At 32.5% G+C, this 26824-nt stretch overlaps 2 protein-coding genes across 9 annotated transcripts; one reads left to right on the top strand and one right to left on the bottom strand.

Moving 5' to 3' along the window:
- Window positions 1–906: 906 nt before the first annotated feature.
- Window positions 907–6793, bottom strand: LOC108324876 (protein DYAD). Of its 7 annotated transcripts, none has more exons than XM_017557840.2 (8): window positions 6635–6793; window positions 3078–3425; window positions 2620–3003; window positions 2473–2530; window positions 2312–2395; window positions 1763–2058; window positions 1519–1669; window positions 907–1440 (listed from the first exon to the last, which is right to left on the bottom strand). In XM_017557840.2, exons 2-8 carry the CDS (start codon window positions 3356–3358, stop codon window positions 1345–1347), a joined length of 1350 nt encoding a protein of 449 aa, XP_017413329.1. In that variant the 5' UTR covers window positions 3359–3425; window positions 6635–6793; the 3' UTR covers window positions 907–1344. The 7 variants fall into 7 exon arrangements, with proteins under 7 accessions (XP_017413329.1, XP_017413344.1, XP_052727327.1 ...); XM_017557855.2 differs by having other exon boundaries at window positions 1519–1636; XM_052871367.1 differs by having other exon boundaries at window positions 6653–6793.
- An 8405-nt stretch (window positions 6794–15198) lies between these two features.
- LOC108334008 (uncharacterized) lies at window positions 15199–26217 on the top strand. 2 transcript variants are annotated; one of them, XM_017569594.2, is made up of 15 exons: window positions 15199–15369; window positions 16285–16435; window positions 17331–17428; window positions 18060–18121; window positions 18217–18308; window positions 18399–18522; window positions 19654–19740; window positions 22176–22266; window positions 22701–22808; window positions 22979–23079; window positions 23629–23694; window positions 23787–23874; window positions 24518–24578; window positions 25236–25299; window positions 25893–26217. In XM_017569594.2, the coding sequence occupies exons 1-15, from the start codon at window positions 15300–15302 to the stop codon at window positions 26022–26024; spliced, it is 1395 nt and encodes a 464-aa protein (XP_017425083.1). In that variant the 5' UTR covers window positions 15199–15299; the 3' UTR covers window positions 26025–26217. The 2 variants fall into 2 exon arrangements, with proteins under 2 accessions (XP_017425083.1, XP_017425074.1); XM_017569585.1 differs by lacking the exon at window positions 25236–25299.
- Window positions 26218–26824: the final 607 nt, after the last annotated feature.

Here is a 26824-nt window from a genome sequence, read left to right as displayed (position 1 = left end):
TTATTAAGAATCTATCTCATCATTATGTAACACTTTTAGTTAAAATTAGTTTAAAGTTTTTCTTTAATCTAATGATTTCTAAAATTTTATTGAGAATCTGTTGATAAAAAGGAAAAGGTTAAAGTGGGTAAAAATATATAATCAAATAGAAAACGTATGAAAAATAAAAGTAAGAATTAAAGATGTTTGATTGGAATCAAATATAGACGAAGAGATTAATGATACGAAGTGAAAGAGGTAAAAAAATGTATTAATAAATCTAGTCACTTTTACAAATATTTTTATATTATTTTTACTGCACTAAATAGTATAAGTTAATTCCCTACATTCTCTCCCAATTTCTTATCATCCAAACAAGCTAGATCCTTGAATAAATTTCTCTTTCTATATTTATTTATTATTTTGTATAAAAATTCAATCCAAAACTACCCTAAAAAAATAGTAGTAATACTTAAATCATATCTAATGGGAGTTTAATAAGAACTGAATGTCAGATTTAGCTCAGTAAAAAAATGTAACAAATTAAAAAGTATTGAAATGAACACTTAATTTTTTAATCGGAGTGAAAAAAAAACGTTTCACAATAGAACTTTTATAATGAAAGTTTTGGAATAGAACTTTTAGAACATGATTTTGGAATTTTTTTTTGACAAAGGAAATATATTTCAAAATGAATTTTTCTTTAACATAATAATATTAATGCAGGAAAAAAATCTGAACCAACCAATTTCTATGTTCTAGGGGTTACTATCTAAAACAATATTAATAGAAATACACTATCTAAAAACTTACACCGGTGATTCTTATACTATTTGTCTGATTTTAACAGTAAATAACAGCTTCGAGATTTTAAGCGACTAATTACCACCAGCTACATTGTGTCCAAGTTACCAACAAACAGTTGAATGGTTATATAATTACATAATCCACCGTATCAGATTAACTATACTGCAGAAATTCTACATATAGCAACTTATCCTCAAATAAGGTTTAAGTACATGTTTTCATGAGTACTCGAGCCAAAAAAAGTTACATTAAAGCCTACCAGAAGAGCTACCAAGAGGAGCTTAATTTACTTAACAAAACTAAAAAACTGTCATTTGAAATAACAGTCCTACCGATTGACTGTACTGTGAAAGGCCAGGGAAAAATATCAACAATTTGCAGCTTACTGTGGGTGAGATTCAGATGAGGCTTCTATTTATGGTTGGGAAAAGGATTTTCCTTCACCATTAGATTGTTAAAGCTGTACAATATCTAAACCCTACACTGAGAGTAACAAAAGAAAATGGTTAAAATTTATAATCCTGAAATTAGGTTCCGTACTTTGATTTGATGCAAAGTCTATTCCGATGTCAGCATGCCATATACAGTATTTGATATCTCCAATAACTGTTGCTCCATTTTATCCCTCGATGTAAATAATTCCAAGAACATTTCCTGTGAGAAAAATATTATAAAATAAATACTATACTAAAATTATAAAAATTGAGAAAATAGTAACACTATCTACATCACCTGACACAATATCAACGAATTGTCAAGGTCTGACTTAGAATTAACAGCCCTAGAAGAATCAGGGATCACATTAGGTTGATCTTCACCGATCTTCTTTGGCACCAAATCTTGCAAATTGCTGTAATCAAAAGTGGGGGAAATAAGGGAACCACTGAAAGAAGAAAAGCAATTCCTTTGTTATTTTTTTTTTTCCGTGAAAGGGTGCATGAAATGGCTTTAAAGAATATAATTTTAATTATAACACCTCTTCATGTTAGTCGGTTCTACACTTTGCAGCTGAATTGGTAGGGCTGAGTTCGGCTCTTGAAGTACAATCTCTTGTGGAACATCAAGCAGCTCAGGATTCCCAAACCATGGAGAAAATTCATTTCCATGAATATTGTCTAGGTTGGTGCTTTCTAGCCAATCCTCCCAGCTTACCGGAAGATAATTTGAAGTGGTGAGTTCTCTCAATGTTCGCACATCACTCAATTTATTGGCTATTTCCATAGGCTGTTGCTCAACTTTAGTTTTCCAAATCAGAAGGTCTTCATTCATGCCCTGTCAGTATGTAAAGCTACAGTAAAGCATATAGTACATTCAACATAAACTGAATCCCATTAAGGCCTAGTTTTTTTAAGATATAAAAAGCGCTTATCTAGATAGCTCACTTTCAGAAGCTACTATCTTTAGAAGTCTCTTAATTGTATGTTTTATTTAATAAAGTACAGTTTTTCTTCAAAAAAAAGACACTGCCAAACAAGACCTATAATCTAAAATAGTGGGAAAGTGTGGAAATAAGCTGCTTAGATACCTGCACACCCTTCAAAGAAGTCAGAATCTCAGTTACACGCTCCTCAGTCATGGCTTTCCAATTCACAAAACTTTTCTGTGTCTCCTGTCAAGAGATATCAAAATAAAAGTTCATAAAGTTCTATTTGAGAGAAAACACCACTGAATTATGAACTTATTCACCTCCAACAAACACCTTTCCCTCTTTACTTTCTTTTTTGCAATGAGCTCCTGCATGTCCCTGCTATGCAAACTAACATCTTAAAAATTGAACATTTAACAGTAAGCATACAGAATTATTTATGAAATTTGAGTTTCCAAGTTCAATACCTCTTAATCTGGGCCATTTCTATTTTGAGCATTTTCAGTTCATCAATAGAATCAACATTCTGCATAGGAACACTTCCTGCCCTTAATTTAGACGGTTGTATCTGGTAAGGGTCTTGCATCCCAGTCTCCTGCTGGATTTCATCCAAATTAGCACTCTCGGACCAATACTCCATGATTCCCTTGGTGTTGAAACGTCGTCGGAATCGCTCAGTGCCTCCAGGTGCCAATCTACCATCAATGTGCTTCAGTAAGTGGTCTAATAGTCCAGTATCACCGATGTGTTTACGGACAGCCATTCTTAATGCAGGTCGCGTAATTGGATTTTCAAACGTTGCACCTTCACCTTTTAAGACCTCCCACATGCTTTGCTCAGCCAACATATACCTACATTACAGTACGGTCTCAACTTAATATATTTTTAAAGAGTGTAAACAGAAAGGATGTCATAAATTATTTACCTCTTAGTTGACCACCTAGCTCTGTTTTCACTCTTTGTTTCAGGCATGCTGCTGCTACTTTTCCTTGTACTGGCACACATATCCGCTTTAATCTCTCTAAGACGATTTAGGCTAAGGCGTTTTCTTTTTTTAAATTTTGGCATGAAGATAGGTTCACCTTTAGTGATATTTTCTTTATCATTTGATTCCTCCACCTTAGGAATACTGGAAGAAAGTTTACTTCCATTGTCCTTATGCTGACCAATGAACTTGACTTGGTGAGAAACACCCAAATGACCCATTGTGCAGCTCTCTGTTAAACTTTCTATTGGTCCCTCAAAGCTTCCGTAAACTCAATCAGCTGCATTCCTGCATTAAAAAACATTAAAAGCAACTCTTTCACACAAATAATCCCAGAAATTAAGAATAAAATATTTGTACAATAGCATTACCATTCAAAAGTTCAGAAAAATAATCAAGTGGCGCAATGACATTACCTAGATGTGTCATATTATAACCAGCAGTGTACAGGAAGCCACATATTACAATTATGGAATACGAATTTTGGTACTATTTAGTATGAAGCAGAAAACGGAATGCAGGATAGTAATACAATTAAGTTCAGGGACAGAATTTGATGAAGTCGAAAAAAGATGTTCATCCCTGTTAAAATTCAGAGTTCCTAAGGTTCAACAACAAAGCGAACTCAGCTTGGTAACTATGGAAGTACACAGACATCGAATATGTATTACACAATTATCATTGTTTATACCCCTGTCAATAGATCCAAAATAACTGCTTGGTATCTGAATAGTTATCCTGTGCAAGTTATTCAATGCCCGATTCTAATGCATAAAGATGGGTCCAAGGTTGTTGGAACAGAATAATAGTGCAAGTAGTCATCAGCATGCTTTTATGGATTATTTTGCCTTGCAAATAGATTAGCCTAGTAAATCAATGGCATGAACTCAATTTCTCAAACTAAAACAACTTTGCCTGAATTAACTCTTCACTTTTATAAGATGGCCACTAAAATTAACAGAAATGTGAATCGTGTCCATAATTACATGGATTCAGTTTATCAAACTACAGCAACTTTGCTAAATTAGGTCTCCATCTTTATATAAATGGAAAATAAAATTAATCGAAATGCCCCAGTCAAATTATCCAAAATAACTGCTTGGTGTCTGAATAGCTACCTGTGCAAGTTATTCAATGCCTCGATTCTAATGCATACACTTGGGTTCAAGGTTTTTGGAACAGAATAATACTGCAAGTAGTCATCAGCATGCTTTTATGGATTATTTTGCCTTGCATATAGAATAGTCAAGTAAATCAATGGCATGAGCTCAACTTCTCAAACTAAAACAACTTTGTCTGAATTAACTCTGCACTTTTATAAGATGGCCATTAAAATTAACAGAAATGTGAACTGTGTCCATAATCACATGAGCTCAGTTTATCAAACTACACCAACTTTGTCTGAATTATGACTCCATCTTTATATAAGATGCCAGTAAAATTAATACAAATGTGAACTATACCCATTAGTCTTTGGACTTCCATGATTAGTCATGTTCACAAATCCATGCCCATAATGAAGAGGGAGAGAAAGAAAATGAATGATTCAGAGGAGTTTCCAAACAGCTTTAATATTAATATTTGCATTACATATTCAAAAAGGAAAATAGATAATCAATCATGCAATTAATATTTGCCACCATTTGGTCTAGGACAATGAGGACCAATCACCTATTCTGATATCTAAGAATCTCTCTATGTTGAAACTCGTCTACATAGCTCCTCGAGACTCAACAGTCGGGAACTCAGCTTAGAATTTGATGAATGTAGTTCAAAACTAACTTTAATGTGTTACATAATTATAAAATCATCCGCATCCCAGTCAAGTTATCCAATTGGACAACCATGCCAGAATTGTCATCTTGTGTCAGGTTATCAATAGTTATGCCACCTTTCACTATTGAGGTGGCATATGGTGGTAAGCCAAAAACACAGCCATATAAATATGATGGTGGCATCGTGGCAGACAAAAAAGAATAACATATATCTATAATACTAAAAGAAAGCAAAAACAAAATAGAAACAACAGAATTGTATACTAAAATCCAATAAAATATAACAAATCTCCAAGTAATTTGAGTTTGGGGACTTGACATTAACCTATAATTGAAAAAAAATTGGGAACAATGTTATCCGTTTAATAAGAAACATATAACATGATTCTAAAATTATAAAAAGCAGAAAACAAGGGCACAAAAACATTCAACAAATGAAGAACAAGAACAGACACTGAGAATAAGGGGGAAAGGAGAATAGGAACATCTGAAGAAATAAAGAAGAGATGAAGATTAGGCAGAGAAAAAGAAAGAAATAGAATGAAAAAATAAACAAAAAGAACAAATTGTTATGGGTTTGTGTATTTAATGCATGAAGGAGCTTTCTTAAAGACAAAAAAAAAAGGAGGGAGTTCCATCATGGGCACCACAGTACATGGTATGGCCTAGTGCCATTGCAAATATGACAGGCAGCATCATACAATGGCAAATAACAGATGAAATATGGTAAGGGATCCTTAAGTGTGGCGTTGACTCTTTCATAATTGTTATTTAACAACATTGTCCTGCATAAGTTCTTTCATAGCTCAATCGTAATTGGGGTAGATTAATTCCAAATTGGAACACACTAAGACTTCACCCCTACTTCATCAATCATCTGGAAGACTATTATATCAGAAAATAAGCCGGGGACAGATTAGGAATCTGTTAGTGACAATCGTGACCAAGTACAGTTGGCAAACATCCCTCATGGAAATGAACATTGGAAAAACAAAAAGGAAAAAATAACAAACTCGCATTAGGATGAATATGTGTGGGTTATATATATACAAGACAGTAATAGAGAGAAGGGTGCCGGATGTATACCCTACCTTCTCCTCTGTGTTGTTTTTCTGTTCATCTGTGTAAGTTGTAATAGAAAACTTTCTCCATGGTTATAGTGCATGGTAGTAAACAATATTATTTCATCAATCCTATTTATTATCCCTTCATTAATCATTTTCTATCCATCCTTACAGATACTAAGCTCTTGAACATGAGCAACTTCATCTGAATTACATCTTACTTTGTATCTAGTGTACCCCATTCTCCTAGAGATGATCTTGATTAAAAAGGATGACAAAATTAGTAAAAACTCGAACCATACTTGAATGCCTTTAACTTCTACGATAAGCCATGAACACTCCAGCACAATGATGTAGAAAAAAATGAAGAGTGTATGATTTTGCATTGCATACTCAAAAAGAACATGGTAATCAAACATTAAGTATTTTCAGCAATAAAATCAAACAGTAAAATACAGAACAAAAACAACCACAGTCCACTACAATTACGTGTAGGTAAAAAAGAAGTTTGATTGAACAAAAACAAATAGCTGTGGATAGAAATTACTGAAAGCAATGGTCAAACTAAGCACAATTTAAAAAAATATTCAAATAGAACGAAGGCGAATCACCGATTAAGAGTGCAAAATAATGAAACCTTAATGAATGGAGCGAATACCATGGAAAAGATTTTTACAATGGAGAGAATGCGAGAGGGGGACAGAGTACCAAGACACCAAGCCAGCGAGCTGTGCAGCTAACAAGGTTGCTTTCAACGAATTACGAAAGACATTCGCAAACCTTTCTTTTCTCACTTTTTTAAACCCTAACCGCCAAAACCCACAAAACTCACTAATTATTAACATATGTCATGGTAATCTTAATAATAATCATAATATTATTATTTAAATAAATAATTAATAACTACCACACGCGAACCATGCTTTTTTCAACACCTCTCATTCCGATTTTATTTATAAAAATAGTAGAAAATAATAAAATTTTATCTGAAATATATGTATTTAAAATCCGATGAGAAAAGCGAAAGGAAAAATATATGATGGATAGATTTTGTATGAATTCAGATAACGGTTTACTAATACTAACAGTAGGATATGAGTATGAAATAAAAATTTCAAAATTAAAAGATTTAACCAAATAGTAATATTTTATTATTATAACATTTTTTAGAAGAAAAACACTTTTGTACAATAAATCCTATAATAATTGTTTTTTTTTCACTTTTTACACACAGAAACAAATTTTATTTTTCACTTCACAAACACAAAAAATTTTAGTTGTCATAACCATTAAAAATCCACATAGGATTCACTTTAGTGGATTTCACGTGTCAAGAGAGGGCTCGACACTCAGCTGGTGGAAGACAGGTGTTGGCAGATGAACGGACGCTCGTTTTGACGTTGGAAGGAAAACTTGATTTTCAGAAATCCACGCCACTCACTGCATGCACCATTCTTCCCCAGATTCTGAAAATCTCATTTTCTCCTCCTTCTCACTACACCTCCTTCATCTTCTCTCTAAGAAATTCTCACTTTTGCTTCCTCCGATCACTATTCAGGCATCGTTGCTACTCCTCCGGCGTCAAGAGCTTCCAGTTAAATCGTCCGGTTTGTGAAGCTGAGCCGGTAAGTTCTCCTCTTCACTCAGTCGTGCATTTTCCTAGACATGCAAACCAAGTTGTGGTTTCATGTGTTGATCACCCTTCTCATAATGAGTGGTTCTGATAGTGTTGGGTTTTCACTTGGTGTAATTTGGATTGTCGAGCGTTGAGGGTAGAAGAACTTGCAGTGGTGGAACTGTACTCTGTCTTTGTGAACGTTTGGTCACATTAGAGATAAGGAAAGCTTATATAATTTGATTTGTATGTTTGTTTGGATTGTATGTACGTTCGTTGAATTGACTGAATTAATATGAAATATGATTGTTGCTATGTTTTGATTGTATGAAGTATGGAAATTTACTCTTATATGAATGTATGAAATTATGAAGATAAATGTTGAGCAATAAGTTGAGATAAATAATTCTAAGTATGAAATTTCATATGATAATGTATGTTCGTTACTGAATGGTCTTTGACCGTTCGGTTTTTCTCGGGGACTCGTTTAGAACTGGATTCTTTCATTTGGAAGGAATTTATGTTGAGGACGAGCGTCTTCGTCTAGTACAATTTGTGTACAGGCGTTCCACCAAGGATATCCTTTCCTTAGTATTTTAATATAAATTTAAGTGTATTTGTGTAGTAGTATGTCTGTTCGTTCTTGAACATTAGTCAAATGAGATCTTATATTCACCAAGCGCTCGCACGATTTATAGATAGGTCTTTCACCAAGCGCTCGTACGATTTAGAGCTAGGTCTTTCACCAAGTGCTCGTATTATTTAATGTTAGGTCTTTCACCAAGCGCTCGTACGATTTAGAGCTAGGTCTTTCACCAAGCGCTCGTATTATTTAATGCTAGGTCTTTCACCAAGCGCTCGTACGATTTAGAGCTAGGTATTTCACCAAGCGCTCGTACTATTTAGTGCTGGGTCTTACACCAAGCGCTCATTCTCTTTTCTATAATCTACCTTGATAAAAATATCATTCGTCCAAAACTCAAATAATCTAAGTAATTATAAGCGTTTGATTTCTTCATATAATTCTTTTAAGTACTATTAATCGAATGTCTTGTAGTGTCTGTCTCCATTGGTTTCAGCCTAGAGTCTTAGTACTCGGTCTAGGCTTTAAGGTGTTCAGTCTAAACGCTCATGGGTCAATTCATCAAATTGACTCACGTTGTAAATAACGTTCGATCCTTTTAATTTTGAGAATTATTATTGAACTCGGTCTCTTCTCAATCCCAATGGTAATTCTCTCTCGGTTTTGATCTGTTCTGGAACTGGAAACCTCTCGGTCTTAGTCCAAGTGTTCGGTTTCGTTAAGGGTTGAAGTTTTACGTTCGGATTTGGTATCCTAAGGGATCTTTGTTAAAAAAAAAATTGAAGTTTGAAATTAAAAGATGATGGAATATGATGTAGATGAAACGAGTATGATTATGAACGAATATTCCGGGGAGGAATATCTCATGAATGGATATTGGAATTTGGTAAAGTATGAATGTGGGCATGCTAAGCTGGCGGTTCATCCTGATGTTCCGTGATTACTCGTCCTCAAGTAGAGGAGGATAAGTCATGTGTGGGAACGACAGGAGATCCTAATCCTTATGGTTAATTTGGACAGATAGGACTAACCTCGGGTGGCAGCTATTGAGGATATCCCAGTTACTACATCACCCGGGTGCACGAACGTCGTAGCTACACAGAATTCATACAGTCCGAACAGTCAGTCTAGTATTAGGCTTTGCATGAATGAGTTAATGAATTATCTTGTGTGGTTGAATTGTGTGAAATATATGTTGATACATGAATTAAATTACATAAGCTTACCATATGTCTTTCTGTCTTGTTTGTTTTGTACGTTCGGTTGTCTTTCTGTTGCAATGATCATCCATGTGGATGTGAGCAGAAGGAGACGAGCTGTTGGAAGAAGCGCTGGAAGAAGAAAACTTAGTCGAGGTAGAAGTTAAGACCAAACAGTAGAACCGTTCGGTCAGTATTATAGTTTGTTAGTAAGGTGATCGTTCGATCACCTTTTCCCTTTTCTTTTGCAGGACCGTTTGGTATAATTCTTTTGTAAACCGTTCGGTCAGAATTGCACCCCTGTGCAGCCTTAAATTTCTTGTCTTTCTTTGTAAGGTCGTTCGGCCATAAGCGTACTTCTCTTTTAATGTAAGACTGATGTGTAATATTATTCAATGTGATTATTTTATCATATAGTTTTAGACTGTATTTTTGGGATGTTACACTACTAGTCGTTCATTATTTTTTACACAACAACAATTTTTTTTCTTCAGAAACACAATTTTCTCTACATTTTTTCTGAAGAAATTCTTAGTTCTAGTAAGTGATTTGAGTTGGTAATCATAATAGAAGTAATAAATTTTGAGTTTTCAATGCTAAAAGTCTTAACATTTTCCATTTTAGGCAATTTTTTATGTGGTAGTGTTGTTTGTAATGAGGTGGTGAAGCTTAAAATCATGACCCTTCGTTGAGGCTATCAAAATTGCATGGAATATTTATCTCATTGTCTATTAATACTCCTAAGCAACATAAAATGTCTTTGGTTTTTATGTAATTGTAGCTTTTTTTAATGTCTGGTTGTTATGGTTGTTATTGTCAGTTACTTCCATTGTTGCATATTATATAGAGCTTACTAGAAGCTTTTTGTATCCGTGCATGATAAAGAACGTGGGTCTCAAAAGCTACCAGACTACAAGATGAAATCAAATAGTTATCATACTGCAAATTTGATTTAAAGGAAAATGTCTAACAAACTATTTAAATTTTTATTTTAAAATATTGTAATGGTTAATATACTTATGTGAACTATTAAATATCAAAATTCAATAGCTGCACATGTTTAAATTATTAATTTTATTTTTGTTATTATAATTTCTTTTAAAAATATATTACTAGATTATATTACGTTATTTTTATTAAAAAATAAAATAAAAGTATTTTTTATTAATTAATCTAACGAAAAATAAATCTAGATAACCCAATCTATTTAATCATAACCCGAATTACTCTTATCCAAATAACTTGACAAATTAAATGGTTAGATTAGAAGTAGAAAGAGAGTATGTTTAATTTTGTATGCTAAAAAAAACTAATTAAAATATTATTATTATTATAAAATTAAAATAAATAATATTTATAGTTTTATTATACATAGTTTTTATTTATTTTGAAAATAATTTTTTATTTTATTATTTTAGTTTTAAAAAAAATTAAATTTAAAATAAAAAAACCGTTAAATTGAAAAACAAAACATATAAATTTGAAAAAACGATCACGGTAAAATTTGTAAAACCATCATTTTAATTTTAAAAAATAAAAATATTACTTGAAGAGTAAAGTTAGAAACAAAATGATACACCAAAAAGAAGAATATTCCTTTTTATGATTTTATAATAATATCATGTAATTTTTATATATTTAGTTCACCTTCTATAATATTTAAAATTTATTATAAAGATAAGCAAAATCACATGGGTTCATGACTTTTGAAACTGCATTTCTCCACGTTAAATTAAGGTTTAAATGTCTCTATATTTGCGGGTTCGTTTCAATTGAGTTCCTTAATTTTGGAAGTGATTAATTGGGTCCCTAATTTGGTCAATTTGATTCAATAATAGCATTTTCGTTAAATGTAGACGTTAACTTTTTTTAAGCTGAGGCATTCAGGTGACACCGTTTAAGCTGTATAGGTGGATTTTTAACATTTTTAATTGTTAAATATACTAATAAATGAAAATATAATTAGAAATTATTAAACATATTAAATTATTAGAATGCAAATATTTATTGAGTCTATTGATTGTGATATTTGGGAAGTTATTGCATTTGGTCCTTCTATTCCTACTGACAATATGCAGGAACCAAAGCCCCGTGTTCAGTGGACTACTGAAGAAAAGAAAAGGTTTCAAAATAATGTGAAAGCTATAAATATTATTTCATCTACTTTAACTGTTGACGAGTTTTACAGGATATCTGTTTGTAAGACCGCTTAAGAGATGTGGGAAGTGCTGAGAGTGACCCACAAAGGTACAGATGATGTAAAGAGAGCGAGAAAGAATACCTTAATCCAAGAATACGAAATGTTCAGGATGAAGCAAGGAGAAACAATCTCAGACGTTCAGAAACGCTTCACCAACATCATTAACCATCTCATTGGACTAGGTAAGTCTTCGAAAATGATGAGCTTAACATAAAAATATTAAAATCTTTAGACAGGTCGTGGCAACCAAAAGTGACTGCAATTTTTGAGTCACAAAATCTCAACATAATGACTATGGCGGCACTATTTGGAAAGTTGAGAGAGCATGAGCTTGACCTCGGAAGACTAGATGAAGAAGAAGCAAAAGCAAAAACTAAGAAAAAGAGTCTAGCCTTAAATTCTGAGGTAGAAAGGAGCACGAGCAAAATAGAAGATGAGGACTCAAAAGATGAAGAAAATTTGAGACTCATGATAAAAAGGCTCAACAGGTTCATGAAGTCAAAAGACAAAGGAAGAGTCAAATATGAAAAGAGAGAAAATCAAGGATCTTCCTCAAACTATAGATGCTTTGGTTGCAGAGAAAGGGTACATTTAAAAACTGACTGCCCAAATCAGAAGAAGGATGAAGAAATAAAAGAAAAAAAGTTCTTCAAGAAGAAGAAAGCCTACATCGCATGAGACGATAACAACAAAACAATTTCTGACTTAAGCAATTATGATGAAGCAAACATCTGTTTAGTGGTGAACGACGACGCTGGAAGCCAAGTAAGTACATCTAACGATTCTGATAATTATAGTCAAATTAGTGAAGATGAATTGCATGAAACTTATGCTGCATTAATAGTAGAATCAGAAAAATTAGATAAAGCTCATAAGAAACTGAAAAAGAATTTCAAAGAATTAAAATTGAATTTTGAAAATATTTATGAAGAAAATAAAAATTTAAAATTAGACTTTGAAAATATTCTTGAAGAGAATAAAAATTTGAAAAATAAAATTTTATTTTATGAAAAGGGTAAATTTACTAGTAGTGATGAATGTGCATCTTGTGAAAATTTTAAGAAACTACTACAACAAACAACCTTAGGAGAATATAGTAAAAATAATGAAAATAAGGTTGTTAAAAATAAGTATGTTCCTAAAATTAAAAATAAACATAATAATAGAACTCGTATATCGTGGGTAGAAAAAGGAACAACTTATAGGAACATAAACGTTGTATCATGTTTTTATTGTATGAAAAATGGTCATACTTCAAATAAATGTACAATTAAGCATTATGGTGTTCCAAGTGGTAGATATGTTTGGGTTCTAAAATGATTTCATTTTTTCTAAATCTAACCCAAATGACCCATACAAGTAGTTGGGTACCTATTGTTAATTTTTAAGAATTTATTTTTCAAACAAAATTTAAGAAAATTTTATTCCAAGGCCGATGAAACAATTTTTTTTTGGATATCTTCTAACATACAAAACATATATAGTTTTCAATCGGAAAACATTTGAAATAGAAGAATACGTGCATGTTGTCTTTGATGAAATTGTAGACCTCGAGGCAAAACATCTTGAGTCAGTTGAATCAAATGCAGGTAATGATGAAGACTTGTAGAAGACAACAAATGAAGCGAAAAATGATGACAATTCTCAAGATGAAGATCTAAACAAAATGTGGAAACAACCTAGAGGATTATCATTACACAACGAAAATGGAGACATATCTAAAGGGGTAAACATTAGAAGAGATCTAGGAATTTTAGAAATCTCGTAGGATTGCATTTTGATCCATTTTGCGCATTTTTAAGTGTTTTACGAAAAATACATTTTTAATCGATTAATCTTCAAAATAATCGATTAAAGCTAATTGATTAAACCTAGCTTTAATCGATTAAATGCGTTCCAATTTCGCAATTTTGAAAAACTAGCCATATTTTTGTATGCTTTAAAATTCTTATCTTGTATGGTTCAATGTATGATTAAACAATGATTTTTAAGTTCTTTATCCTAAAATTATATGCTTAAAATCTCCTATTGTGTATGTTTGAATGAATCTTTAAATTTGAAATATATTTAGCTGATATGCATCTTTTATTAAAGGGGAGTATTATCTTAGGGGGAGAACATTAAACACAACTTTTTAATTATGATAAAAAAGGGGGAGAAAATGTTTAAAGCTTATTTGCTTATTTGTGTTTATTCACTAATGCGCTTTTCTTCCATAAGTTGTGTTTCTATCCATATTAGTACTAAAAGCTTTAAATCAAAATGGTTCTTGATCATCATCAAAAAGGGGGAGAATGTTAGCAAAATGATGAAGATGAAGTTTTGATGATGTCCAAATCAAGTCAAGATATATCGAGATTCAAGAAGATCCTTTGAAGACTTGTTTTGCTATTAAAAACTTTTGTAATAATTGTAGTTTAATGTTTAGGACTTAGATTTGTAGTAGGTTTTGATTCTTGCACTTTCATACTTTGTATTTGCTGTTCAGAATAAAAAACACACGGTTTTAATCGATTAAATCAAGTATTAATCAATTAAAACGTTGCAGGTGCTGAAAACTCAACTGACACGGAAATAATTGATTAATACCTATTTTAATTGATTAGTTAATCGATTAATCCTTAAAATAATCGATTAAAGGTGACTGTTGAAATTTTCTGACTTTTGAAAACTAGCCGTTGTACTCCTTTTAATCGATTAACACTTGTATTAATCGATTAAAATCGTTAAATGACTGGAAACGAAGAACGGAAGAGTATTTGCGTGAGTCTATAAATAGGCTCTCATATTCCATCAACAACAACTCTTCCCTTGTGCTATAGTACTCAGAAATCATTGAGACTTGTGTGTTTTTGTTCGGCTTGTGAAACTCGTATCTGTGGAGTTGGTGAAGTGCCGCTACGGTGACAGAGGAAATAGTCGGTTCATCCTTGGTGTGTCTAAGGAGGTGTTGAGAAGAGGAAGTTCATCCTTCGTGAAGTATTCGGATGAAGTGTTCATCCTTTGTGAAGACTCAAAGGAGGTGTAGGTTCATCTCTTGTGGTATCAAGAGAGGTGATTTATAAACTTTTAGAAATTGTTTCTTTGTGATTGCGAACCAAGATAAAATTATTTGAGCAAATTTCTCTCAACCTTACTCTTTATTATTTGTTTGGTAAGTTTAAGTTGAGTAGAAATTAAAAGACACAGTATTAAAAGCCTCTTAGTTTGTTATTAGACGCTAATTCCGATATTGAATATAATTAACATATATATTTTGTTTATCATTACTTTATACGAAGAAAAAAATAATTAATATGGTATACATATCTAGTTTAACATATAAATAAGGGAAGATATAAAGAAAAAACAAGTAAGGAGATAAAATTCTTATCACCGAGGTGAATATGCTATAGACATTTGTATCACATAGGTTACTTTTTTTTTTTCTTAATGAAATGATTTTTAAGAGATACAATTTCTTTTAACTATATGATTATTAAATGAATAATTCATGAGTTAAAAAAATGTGAATACACAACAAAATATAAAATAAAAAATCATTTCATTGAAGACTAAAAATAAAATATAAAAATTTATTGGTATACAAAAAAAACATTTAATACTAAGCAGTTGATCTCTTCATGCAAGGTTTTGACCTATCAATCAATATCAACAAACCTTTCAAGTTTGAACTTGAACCTTTGTACTCCACTTCACCCACCAAAGAGGCTTTTCCTGTGATCAATGGAGGAAACAGGAGAATGCTCTTCTTCAACTTCAGCAAAGCACTTAGATGAAATTTGGGCCAAACTTGGTAATAATAATTTTTAATCTTCAATTTCATTCCTGTTATCCACGGTTGCACTCACATTTTATGGATACCAAACAAAGTTTCAAACTTGATGCTTTCCATTTCTCCCCCTCCCCACCCAATTGGGATATCACTGTCTTTATTCAAATTTTAAGTGGAATCTGAAGTCTGAGTATGAAAAGACTATTTCTTTTATTGGTTTGATGACCAAGTTCACATTTTTGTGAAATGTCGAAGCCTCCATTTCATGGTAGGTTACTGCATAGTTCATCTTATCGATTACGGACATGGACTGTAACAATTGGTAGTTGTGGATGTCACTTTGGGGCTTTGAATAATTTAAAGGAAGTTAATCGTGCATAAAGAAGAGAGAGATACACAGGAAAAAAAGAAGGAAGAAGAGAAAAAATAATAGATGATGTGATCGGAAATAATAAGAAAAATAGGAAGAAAAATGAGGCGGAAATGAGAGATAGAGAAAGTGGATGCATGGTAATTTTAATCTAATTTAAAAGGTGGTGCTGTCTTCACAATGACAAGAATTTGTAGGGTTGGATAGGAAAAAGAGTTGGACTTGTGTGTCTATTGTTTTGAAGTGGGTGGCAATAAATGGAGATGCTAGTGTTAGCTCGCTGTTCTAATGGATTTATACATTTCAAGGGGTTGCTGAGAATGTCATTTGAATGTTTTTTACATTATCAATTTTTGTTCCCGAAAAAATAAACCACGTAAAACACATGTATCTGTATGAACTTTATTTGGAAATTTGTATGAAAAACACATCTGCATTTTTTCATCCCACTTTTTAAGGGGATGCCAATTAACTCCTAGATATAAACAATTGAAGAGGCAAGTAAAGTGTGAAGTTTTAAACTTCCTTACGTTTCTTATTTTAATCAAACTATTTCCTTTTTGTAGTTCCATCAGACGAGAGATATTCAGATGTGGAGATAAGGTCAGATGAAAAAGTAATATCTTCAGAGATATCAGCTAATTCTAGTGACAAACATAGCTGGTGCAAAATAGTACGGAATCCTGACCTATGTTCGGCCACAATGGAGAACAAGAGGTAAAGTCTTGACTAGTTAACAATTTGTATGTATTTCTGCAAATCATGTTCCCTATTATCCACGATAAATATCAGTCCTTTGTTAGTTTGAGAAGAATGTTGGTAATCCAAGGGGGAGAAGCATGACACCATTTTCAATAGAAAATCTTAAGACAATCGGTTTATGAGCTTTTCTCACTCATATATCACTCAACTTGTCCTTTACTACACAATGTATGAATCTCACACTTGAACTCTAGCAAACCCTCCTTCAAGTGAGTTCCTTCCATACTGTAAACTCCCCCTCAAGTGAAAGCACTTAATTGTCCATTACTTACACTTCTCTTCACCTCAATGGCATACCTCATGGATTCAAAAGGGATAATCTGCACATCTGAATCCAACACCGAATCCATTGTATTTGTTTGAATTGGTCACTAGTACTAACCATCAACTCTAATACTATTGTTAAGAAATCCAAGGGGAGAAACACTTGGGAGATATTCACAAATGTGGATCAAGAACCAACTACATAAGAGAACAAGACACTACAGTCAACCCAAAGTTTAAGACAATAGGTCTGTAGGTCTTTCTTATTTATATATTTCTCAGCTTGCCCATTTCTAAACAATATACGATTTCAACTCACATTTGAATTCCATTAAAATCAGAGGAGCAATTGTATTATTAGAATCAGTTCTCTGCTTTGCTAGGGTTGAAATCCCATAACTTGTTTCAGCTTCATGATCATGAATCAATAGCAATTTACTTTTAATTAATCATAATAATGTTCTTACAACCTCCAACCTGAGTTGAACTATTAAATGTTTATTTATCTCTTCAAGAAGGGTGTTATCTCCTTTCCTTTGAGTATTTTACTCCTTTTATTTTAATTACTTTGTTTTTGGGGCTGTAGTCAAGATACAATTCTTGTTGATGGGGCTGTGATACACAGTGATGACACCATTGTCATTAAGGATGGAAGCCAAATTATCCCAGGTCCTGATAGGGAAGGTCAGATTTTTTTAATATTTATGGCACCGTAACAATTTCTGTTACTAGCAACATTTATGTTATACAAATTGTAAAATTGGTGTTCTCTGTCTGTTATAGTTCCAGAAAAGCGTTGCCATTGTGGTACTGTCAATCCATTGATTTGTTTCAAGCAAAGTTGTTATCCAAGTTTTCTTTGTAGTGAGCGGCAGGTTATAGTGTTCTCTTTAATGTGATTCAAACTTGGTTTGACGAAAGTGGTAATATTTATTATTCAGCATGTTAAATTACCAAGATAATGGAGGGCTTCAGGGTGAAAAATGGTTGATTGATTGTGCATTAATTAACTTGGACAGTGATGTAGCCAAAAACTCTAGCACATTAATTTGTGTCAGTTTTACCAACATTATGATCCGTGAGTGGGAATTACATGTCTCAATAGTATTATGCTACCATATAATTAAATTATAATTTAAGCTTGCTGGTTAACATGATTTTTGAGTCTTTTGAATAACTGTTAAAGATTTTTAATTTAGAGTGTTGGACAGAACAAAATCTGTCTGCTACTTATAAGTTTTTGATACTGTTTTTTAATAATTATAAGATGGTTATTAATTGCTTTAATTCTCCATTTCTCTCTTCATGGCACTAGGATTTGTCAGCTACAAATTTCATATAATGTCTAGCCCAGATGGCTCCCAGAGGCAGCTAAAGGTTGGTATTGTCTAATATTGCTCTGCCTCCTTAGTGTCTTCTTTAATATGTTTTATCTTTAGTAATATTGATGACTGGTTGTGTTTCTTTTCCAGATATGTGTAGATGCTGATCACGCGAAGTGTAGCATTTGCTTAAACATATGGCATGATGTTGTTACTGTAGCTCCATGCCTTCATAATTTTTGGTATGGATACCATTTCTCCCTCCTTTTCTTAGTATTGTAGTTCTGTTTCAGTTCTTTGACTTTTGCTTGATTTGCTATGTGGCACTACAGCAATGGTTGCTTCTCAGAGTGGTTAAGGAGATCAAAGGAAAGACATTCAGCTGTACTTTGTCCTCAATGCAGAGCAGTAGTTCACTTTGTTGGAAAAAATCACTTTTTGCGTATAATTGCTGAGGTAAGTTTAATGCCAAATTATTCGGTGTGGGAGGAGGGAGTCAGATATGTTTATTACTGAATCGGAGTGTGCTTATCTGCTTATGGTAGTTACAAAAGAGGAGGAAAAGATGATGTTGGGCATAGATGAGAGGATTGTTGGATACATAAACCAAAGCTTAAGCCTTATTCTCATGCACAATTTCTAGGAAAAGGACATGTCCAAAATTATGGTTTTCTAAAGCTCTCTTGCTAGTATTTGTTAACAGCTTTACAAAATATTAACCAGGCAACTTTTTATTGTTGTTGGTGGTGGGAGATGGAAGAATGAAACATGTGTAGTTCTTTCTCTGCCATGATCTTCCGATTCTATTTAATTACAAGTCCAGATCTTTTGGGTTCAGTAGACCCTTAGTTCTTAAATTATGTTATCCGGGTTTCATATGAGAGATATTTTGATCTCTAAAAGCTCCATCTGTTGATTTGTCTTTATTATAAATCTGGGGAGATGGAAGAATGAAACATGTGTAATTCTTTCTCTGCCATGATCTTCCGATTTTATTTAATTACAAGTCCAGATCTTTTGGGTTCAATAGCCCCTTAGCTCTTAAATTATGTTATCCGGGTTTGATATGAGAGATATTTTGATCTCTAAAAGCTCCATCTGTTGATTTGTCTTTATTATAAATCTGTTTTATTTCTTTTGCCTTGGCAAATAGAAACTCTAAAGCTTTGCATGTGCAATAACTTCCCATCTATTAGGAAGGGGCACTTGTTCTGAGTAAATGTGTTCATCAGTTCTGATTTGCTATATTATTAAGCTTAAGTTTCACCTATTGACTTTTCTCAATGCTAGATATATGCTAGGTCACACATTTTTGAATATTTTATATATGCTCGTAACTAATAACTAATTCTTGTTAAAATTCGAACTAATCTACCCGTAGGAATGTTGATCTCAGTTATTAGTGTCACCAGGGATAGCATGAGGGCGTGGTTGACATATTTTGGCCATAATTTTCATCTAGGCTGTAGATAGGATAGTTCCTTTTTCAATTTGTTGTTGTACCTTTTGATTTATTAATTTTCTTTTCTTTTTACCTTTTGTTCTCACTTAGTGCTTTTCTTTTTTGTAATATACATATTTTTTTAGGATATGCTGAGGGCTGATTCTTCACTGAGACGCCCACATGATGAAGTTTCACTTTTAGATTCTTATGCATTAGTACGATCAAACCTTGTGAGTAAGATGATTCTTTGAACGATCAAAGTTTACTTTCCTTTGCTGTATTATGCTGTTCTTGTCCAAACTTACTAAAAATTCATACACACACATTTGAAGTTATCTTAATGATTATTTGTATCAAAATGATTTAGATATTGGTAATTTTGTATGTTAAACTATAGAAAATACGAGACAATGAGCTGAAACTATTTCTAAGCCAACACATGTTCTTTTTTATATTGAGAAAACATAATTCAATAAAATAAATAGAGGAGATTTGATATTGTCTAATAATAAATATATGATATGGAAATAAATAAAAACATTCCTAACTCATGTAATATATGTATATATATATATATGTATATATATATATATATATATATATATATATATATATATATATATATTCCTAATTATATAGAATCTGTTCCTTTTTATATAATTATTACATTACTCTTCAAGTTGGAGTAAGTTCTATGCATTCAACTTGCTACAAAATATGGTCAATCCATAGTCCTCTTAGAGACTTGGAGAATATGTCGGTCAACTATTCACTAGTGTTGACAAATCTTGTGGTGATGTCTACGGACCCAACTTTTCTCTTATAAAATAATAATTTACCTTAATATATTTTGTCTTATGAAAAAAAGGATTAGTGCCAATGTGGAATACTACTTGGTGATCATGCCACAACATTTTTTTTCTTACTTTTCCATGATATTAAATTACCTCCGACAAGAACACAATACCTTGAAGTGGAGTGTATATTTGTTGGTGGCCCTGCCTTGTCAATGTTAGAATACCTAGCAATATGAGTATTTTTGTTATCTTCATAAATTAGGTCTTTTCCAGAAGGAGCATTCTTAATATATTTTAGGATGCATACGATTGCATCAATGATCTCAAAAATGGAGAGTTTAAAAATTAACTTACCATGTTCACTACAAATGCAATGTCAGGATGAGTCACAGTGATGTAATTTAGCTTAAAAACTAACTTTCTATATTTTAGGATTAAAATGCATTGTCAAGGATCTTGGTTCACACTATATTCGTGTTATGTGTCATTTGTATAAACAGCGCAAACCTCACTGCAAACTAATTCACATGTCTCATGGTTTGAAAAATAGGCTTAAGTGAGACATGAATAGTAGATTTAATTACACTACATAGTTGAACATCAATCTTTGCCAAACTATAGGGTATGTGATATGCAAGCAATGTGCACTACAACGTGGTCTAAGTTTTGGTTTTTGTGCTTATTGATTCAAGTTTTAGTGTGTTAATACAGGTGACATGGGTTTTGATTTTTTCATTGGATGAATGGCCCAACTTATGAAGGTGCATAAGAGGGCATAGAAGGGCAACAAAGGGTGGTGGCAGATTTGAGGGAAATAAATTAGTTTACGAGCTACTATTGTAGCTTTCATGGAGTTGGACAGTTATTGATGTGGTAGTTGCAGCATTTGTTGTAAAGTTTGTCTAACAGGGTAAGATAGGTTGATTAGGAAGCAGAGAGTTGTGTAGTGGAATTGAAATGTTAATGAGAATATGTAGTATTTTTTAAATTGATTTTATGATGTAAGGATCAATTTGAAGTGTGATGCCTGTCGTTGTTAGTGTGGTGGATGTGGTGGTTCTTGTTTATGGTCTAACCATCTGATTGTTAAAAGAGTTCATCAGACTCAATGATAACAAGTATGTGAATAACTTAATGACCAAAAATAAACAAGAGAGTTAAATGGCCCTCCAGTTAACTTTATTTCTAACCATTTGGTTTCTCGAAGGCTCATAATCCCTTCAAATCATTGTATCCACCACCTTCTTAACAATGCATACAGTTATCTGTTCAATGACTTTAGCTCATTTAACATTGTACTCGAGCTGGGCAATGGCTTACTTTCAGGTAACAACCTAGCATTAGCACACAGTATGTGATGAGCAATCCATGTTTGGTATATTGAGAGTTTTATGTTGGTTGCTGAAGGTCTAACTCAAGCCTCTTGCTTTACCTGGTCTTGGGACCGTTATGGTACAATACAGCAGTTTGATGAAATATCATTTAGTTTTTAAATTGTATAAAATTTTGCAGACTTGATCTAATTTTCTTAAAATTTTAAATCTAATAGTTGGTTTGATAAAATATGCTTTTCAAACAAGTGATTAACAAGGTAATTTTACAAAATATAATTGATTCTATATACCATATTTGGGTGTCTATTGGATTTGAACATCTAGGTGTAACAAAATATCCTGTACTTTGTCTTGCAAATTTATTGAAAGCCAGTTAGATTGTGATTTAGTACATTTGCTAGACTCTTCTGTCAAACCTCAGAACAGTTTTAAATACCTTTATTTTTGGGATTTTATGATTTTGCATCATGGATCTGGTTTTAGATATTGTGGGCTTATATTCTTTACTTTTTTGTTGTTTGTTTTAACTATTAGGTCATTGGATCTGGAAAGAAGAATCGAAAGAGGGCTTACACACCACTGGATGATCAAAGTGATGGCACATATCATCAGTGCCCACAGTGTGGTAATAACAATACAGCATTGGATCTGGAATAACGTCTCTTGTACAATGCAATCTATGTAGCAAAACGTTTCCCCCTAGAGTCTCCTTTGTTTGCTGTGCTTATTATTCACGGTGTTCAACTTTAAGTTGTGCTGTTCATATGAATATTAGTGTTTGTAGCCTGAGCTGACCTGCATGAAAGATATTAATATTGTTTCTTTGAAAGGATTATTGAGCTGATATGTTTAATTAGATATGGTTGTGCCTTGTCCGTATACTTGAAATAGATATGAAGTTTTTTTTGTTTGGGTACTTATGTCCGCATCAGCTACTGTAATTATAGTCTGAATTTCATGACAAAATCACGTCATAAAACCAAAAGAGATAACAAAATTGACTTTTCTTTATTTCTTGTTCTCATCATACACATTGAGTTCTTTACTTATTATTTTTAGATACTGAAGTTGGTGGATTTGGTTGCAAACATGACACTGTTCATCTCCAATGTCAAGCATGTGGAGGAATGATGCCTTCCCGTACTGGTTTTGGCATTCCTCAGTATTGTAAGTTATCGTGTTTAATTTAGTAAATGGCATTGTCAAATTTATGATTTTGTTTTTATGAGTAGCTTTTTGATTTGGGTTAAAAGTATTTTTGTGCTAGCTTGTAATAGTGGGGTTTAATATTCACATTCATTGATAATGTCAGGTAATTCATGTTTTCCTTTCCACAGGTTCAGGATGTGATAGACCATTCTGTGGAGCTTACTGGCATGCTCTAGGAGTAACCGGGAATGGCTCTTACCCTGTTTGCTCCCAGGATACATTTAGGCCTGTATGGGTTATTGTTCATCATAGTTGTTAATTATGACGAGTGTTTTTATTACTTGCCTCAATGATTAAAGAACAAGATAGAGAAAAAAACCAAGACCATTTTTCTGTATTATTTCTGCAATTGTCAACCCTGAACACAAACATCAGCTTACAAAGGAAATCTCTTCCTTTCACACAAGGCATTCCCTGTCACAACAATTAAAACTTTTCTTGTCTGAACATCTCACAAGATTAGAATATACAGACTTTCTCAGAAAGTCTGCCCCTGTATCAACTAACAATTTAACTATATTTTTAAATTTCTTCCTATAATACACTTTCCAAACCCTCTCATTACTTCCCTGCCTAACAGTTTCGTTCTAGAAAGATCTTTTGTTTTTGTGTAATTATTGTTGTGGCATTACATGCTGGATGTTTTTATCAATTTCCATCATCCAGTTAACAGTGCAGAACAATGTTTTCTTTCTTGGTTTTTTTGGCCTTGTGAATTAAAGGTAGTGGATATGGTATAAAGGTCACTTTAGCCACGATCTTTGTCCCTTTTTTTCAGATCTCAGAACACCCTATTTCGAGCATTCCATTGTTAACACATGAAAAGAATCTTCATGAACAGAAGGTATGTGCTTTTCAATCCCTTTATTTTTTATTGCTTTTGGTCTGTTTTAACTTATATCGATTATGATGATATTTTTGTTTGTGGTGTTTTAGATAACTGATAGTTGCATTAGACAAATGGGAAGGACATTGACGGATGTGATATCAGAGTGGATACAAAAGCTGGACAACAGAGAAATCGGTTAAGTGATAAATTTATCATCCATGAAATAGTTAATAAGAAGCATTCCTCTTTAAATTCTCTTGTTGCCTTGTTTCCGAAGCATTTTTCCAATCCAAATATGATGTGATTAACTGTATCAGCATCATGATCTCGCTCGGTAAACTACTGAGAAGGAATTATGGTGTCAACTGTGAAACAAATTTGTGACCATAGATCACAAATCCGTTCAACAAGTTTTCACGACAATTTTTTTTAATCAAGCTTGCTTGAGATTTTATGAGACAAGGCGTTGGATTATGATTTTCTTGGTGGAAATTGGAAGGGAGAAGCCATGGCTTGGATCTATTACAACCTCATGAACTTTCACTAATTTGGCTGTACAAAGGAACCAGCTGTATAATAGTTGTACAATATGACTCACGGTGCTGAGTTAGCAACTAACTAATCAGTAACCACAGACCACACTACTGAAAATGAAAAGAAAAACAGGCCCTAAGGTTTCTGTTTTACACTAACTTGTATACACATGCAAGTTTTAATTTAATGGGAAAATTTTCAAAATATTCTTATAAAATTTAGATGTTGTTGTAAATTGATGTGATGCACAGTGAAAATGTCAACACATTTTGACTTGCACCTTGCCTTCTTTTTCTCTTGGCAGATAGATCGCGAATGATGCTAAATCATGCTGAGACGATTACTGCTCGAACTTTTGTATGCCGGTAAGCTTTGTCCTGAAAGTGGAATAATCTAAATATAGTCACACATTCAGCCTCAGATTGTTTACTATTCAAAAGTTTTGAATAAATCTATATAGTGTGATACCTACCGGACCAATTTGTCAGTATCCCAAACATGCCAAGTTTGTGTTGTTTTTTACATGCTAGTTCTCAGTATACGTTACCTTAAAGCATTACATTTTACTTCTTATTTGGAATTTACTATACGTTTGGTTATTAATTCTGTTGATCTCTTGCATTTACTTGTTCAGTTTTATCATATTTTTGTTTTTGCACTCTACAACCCACTCCCAATATCAACTTTCTAATTAGAATGACCAATCAACTTCTTTAGTCGGTTCCAAGATTCTATTTTAAAAGATAATCTTTGGCCTATAAAAGAAGGTAAACCTTTGATGATGACAGTGTTCAAAAAGTCTTCTATATCCAGAAAACACAAGAGTTCATATGAACTGAGCTTTACAGATTACACTGTTCTTCTTTGGCTATACTGTTGACTAAATTTCTATGCATATATTTTGAAGTTATTAACACCTTGAGCTAGTGTGATATAAAAACTGACTATAATAAAGTGTGGAATTAAGTCAGAATGTCATCACATTATTTTCATATTCATAATGCTTTAATGTAATCATGCAGTGACTGTCATCATAAGTTGGTGTCATTTCTCCTTTACTGGTTTCGCGTCTGTATACCCAAATCTGTAAGTACCTTAAACCCAAAGCATTCTGCTAATCAACAGATTCTAGCTCTACTAAAAACTATTTTTTGGTTTGTTTTCCTGTAATCATGATGTGTACTCTTTAGTAATAAATTTTCACTTGTTACTAATATTTGGTGAAAAAAAAAATGGCTGGCCTAATGAATAAATAAAATTTTCCCCTTGGATAATGTATGTTGTGCTAATGAAAATTCTAATGCTATACCATTCAAAAGGGATGCTAACGTCTCACTTTCTAAAGTTACTAGCTATTATTTGAAATTCGTGGTGATCTTATTTTATATGTAGTAGCTTGGTCATACCTTTGTTTAGTGAGTTACACCATAATTTCAACCACTAATAGAAAGCATTGGAATTTGAAGAGTGTCTCATTCAGTGTGTTGTTAGCATTTCTCTTCTGAGTTCAGAACACTGTATTTAGGATATGTGAGAAACCAATTCCATCAATTAAAATCTGAACAAACAGAAAATAACTCCCAAGTTTTTTTTTTTGATGTTTTGTTGTTCTATATACTATGAAAATGGTGTGCAGCAAAGTTGACCAAGTTTTACTGTTTTTGTGTATATTACGAAAGCTTCTTCCACCAGATGCATCAGCAAGACAAGATTGCTGGTATGGATATGCATGTCGAACACAGCACCGTAGTGAAGAGCATGCTCGTAAGAGAAATCATGTGTGCCGTCCAACCAGAGGCTCAAACGTGTGACTATAATGTCAGCATTTTTCTTTCAAGTTCGAACCGTTTTCTTATTCTTCCCTTTTCAACAATACTTTGTGTTGTGTCAGTTAGACTTTTCCTCTTGTTGGAGCAATGACGCTAATTCCTGGATTCAAAGCAGTTCAAAATTTAAAAAGTGGTGATTATCTAGCAAGTAAAAGTTGGTTTTATATTGCAGAAACTGTAGATCATAAAAGGTTTTTTTTTTTTTTTTTGTAATGCCTATATTCATAAATTTTATTTTCATGACAGCCATCATTGCTTTAAAAAAATTTAAATAAATTATATGCTTCTATAGAACAGAAAATTGACTGGGAAAATTTTGAAGGATGATGAAAAATGGTCAATGCTATATCTGATTAAATCTGAATTATTTATAGGTTTTATTATACGATTTTTGTCTTTATTTACAGATACATGGTAAGTTAAGTAGTCTAGATGGAGAAATTTACCTTGTAATATATATATATATATATATATATATATATATATAAAGATATATTTTAAATACAGAGATATTTTAATAATTTTTATTTATATATAAATTCTTTTTATAAATTAAAATTATTTTATATATAAATTAAAAAATATAAGATTTTTTTTTTCACAAATTAAATTAGGCATAAAGTAATTTTAATTATAAAGAAACAAATTTCAAATTTTCTCAACAAAGAATAATGGAAAAAAACTAATAGATAGTTTCATTCGTGTTAATGACATCAATTAGCTACTTAATTTTTTTAATATCTTTAATACAAGATGTTGAGTTCTTGCAAAAGGTCATTTAG

Source organism: Vigna angularis, chromosome 1, assembly GCF_016808095.1.
Source record: "Vigna angularis cultivar LongXiaoDou No.4 chromosome 1, ASM1680809v1, whole genome shotgun sequence".
In the NCBI taxonomy this organism is placed as follows: Eukaryota; Viridiplantae; Streptophyta; class Magnoliopsida; order Fabales; family Fabaceae; genus Vigna; species Vigna angularis.
The sequence above is the reverse complement of the archived record's forward strand: the minus strand, read 5'-3'. Positions and strand labels throughout refer to the sequence as shown.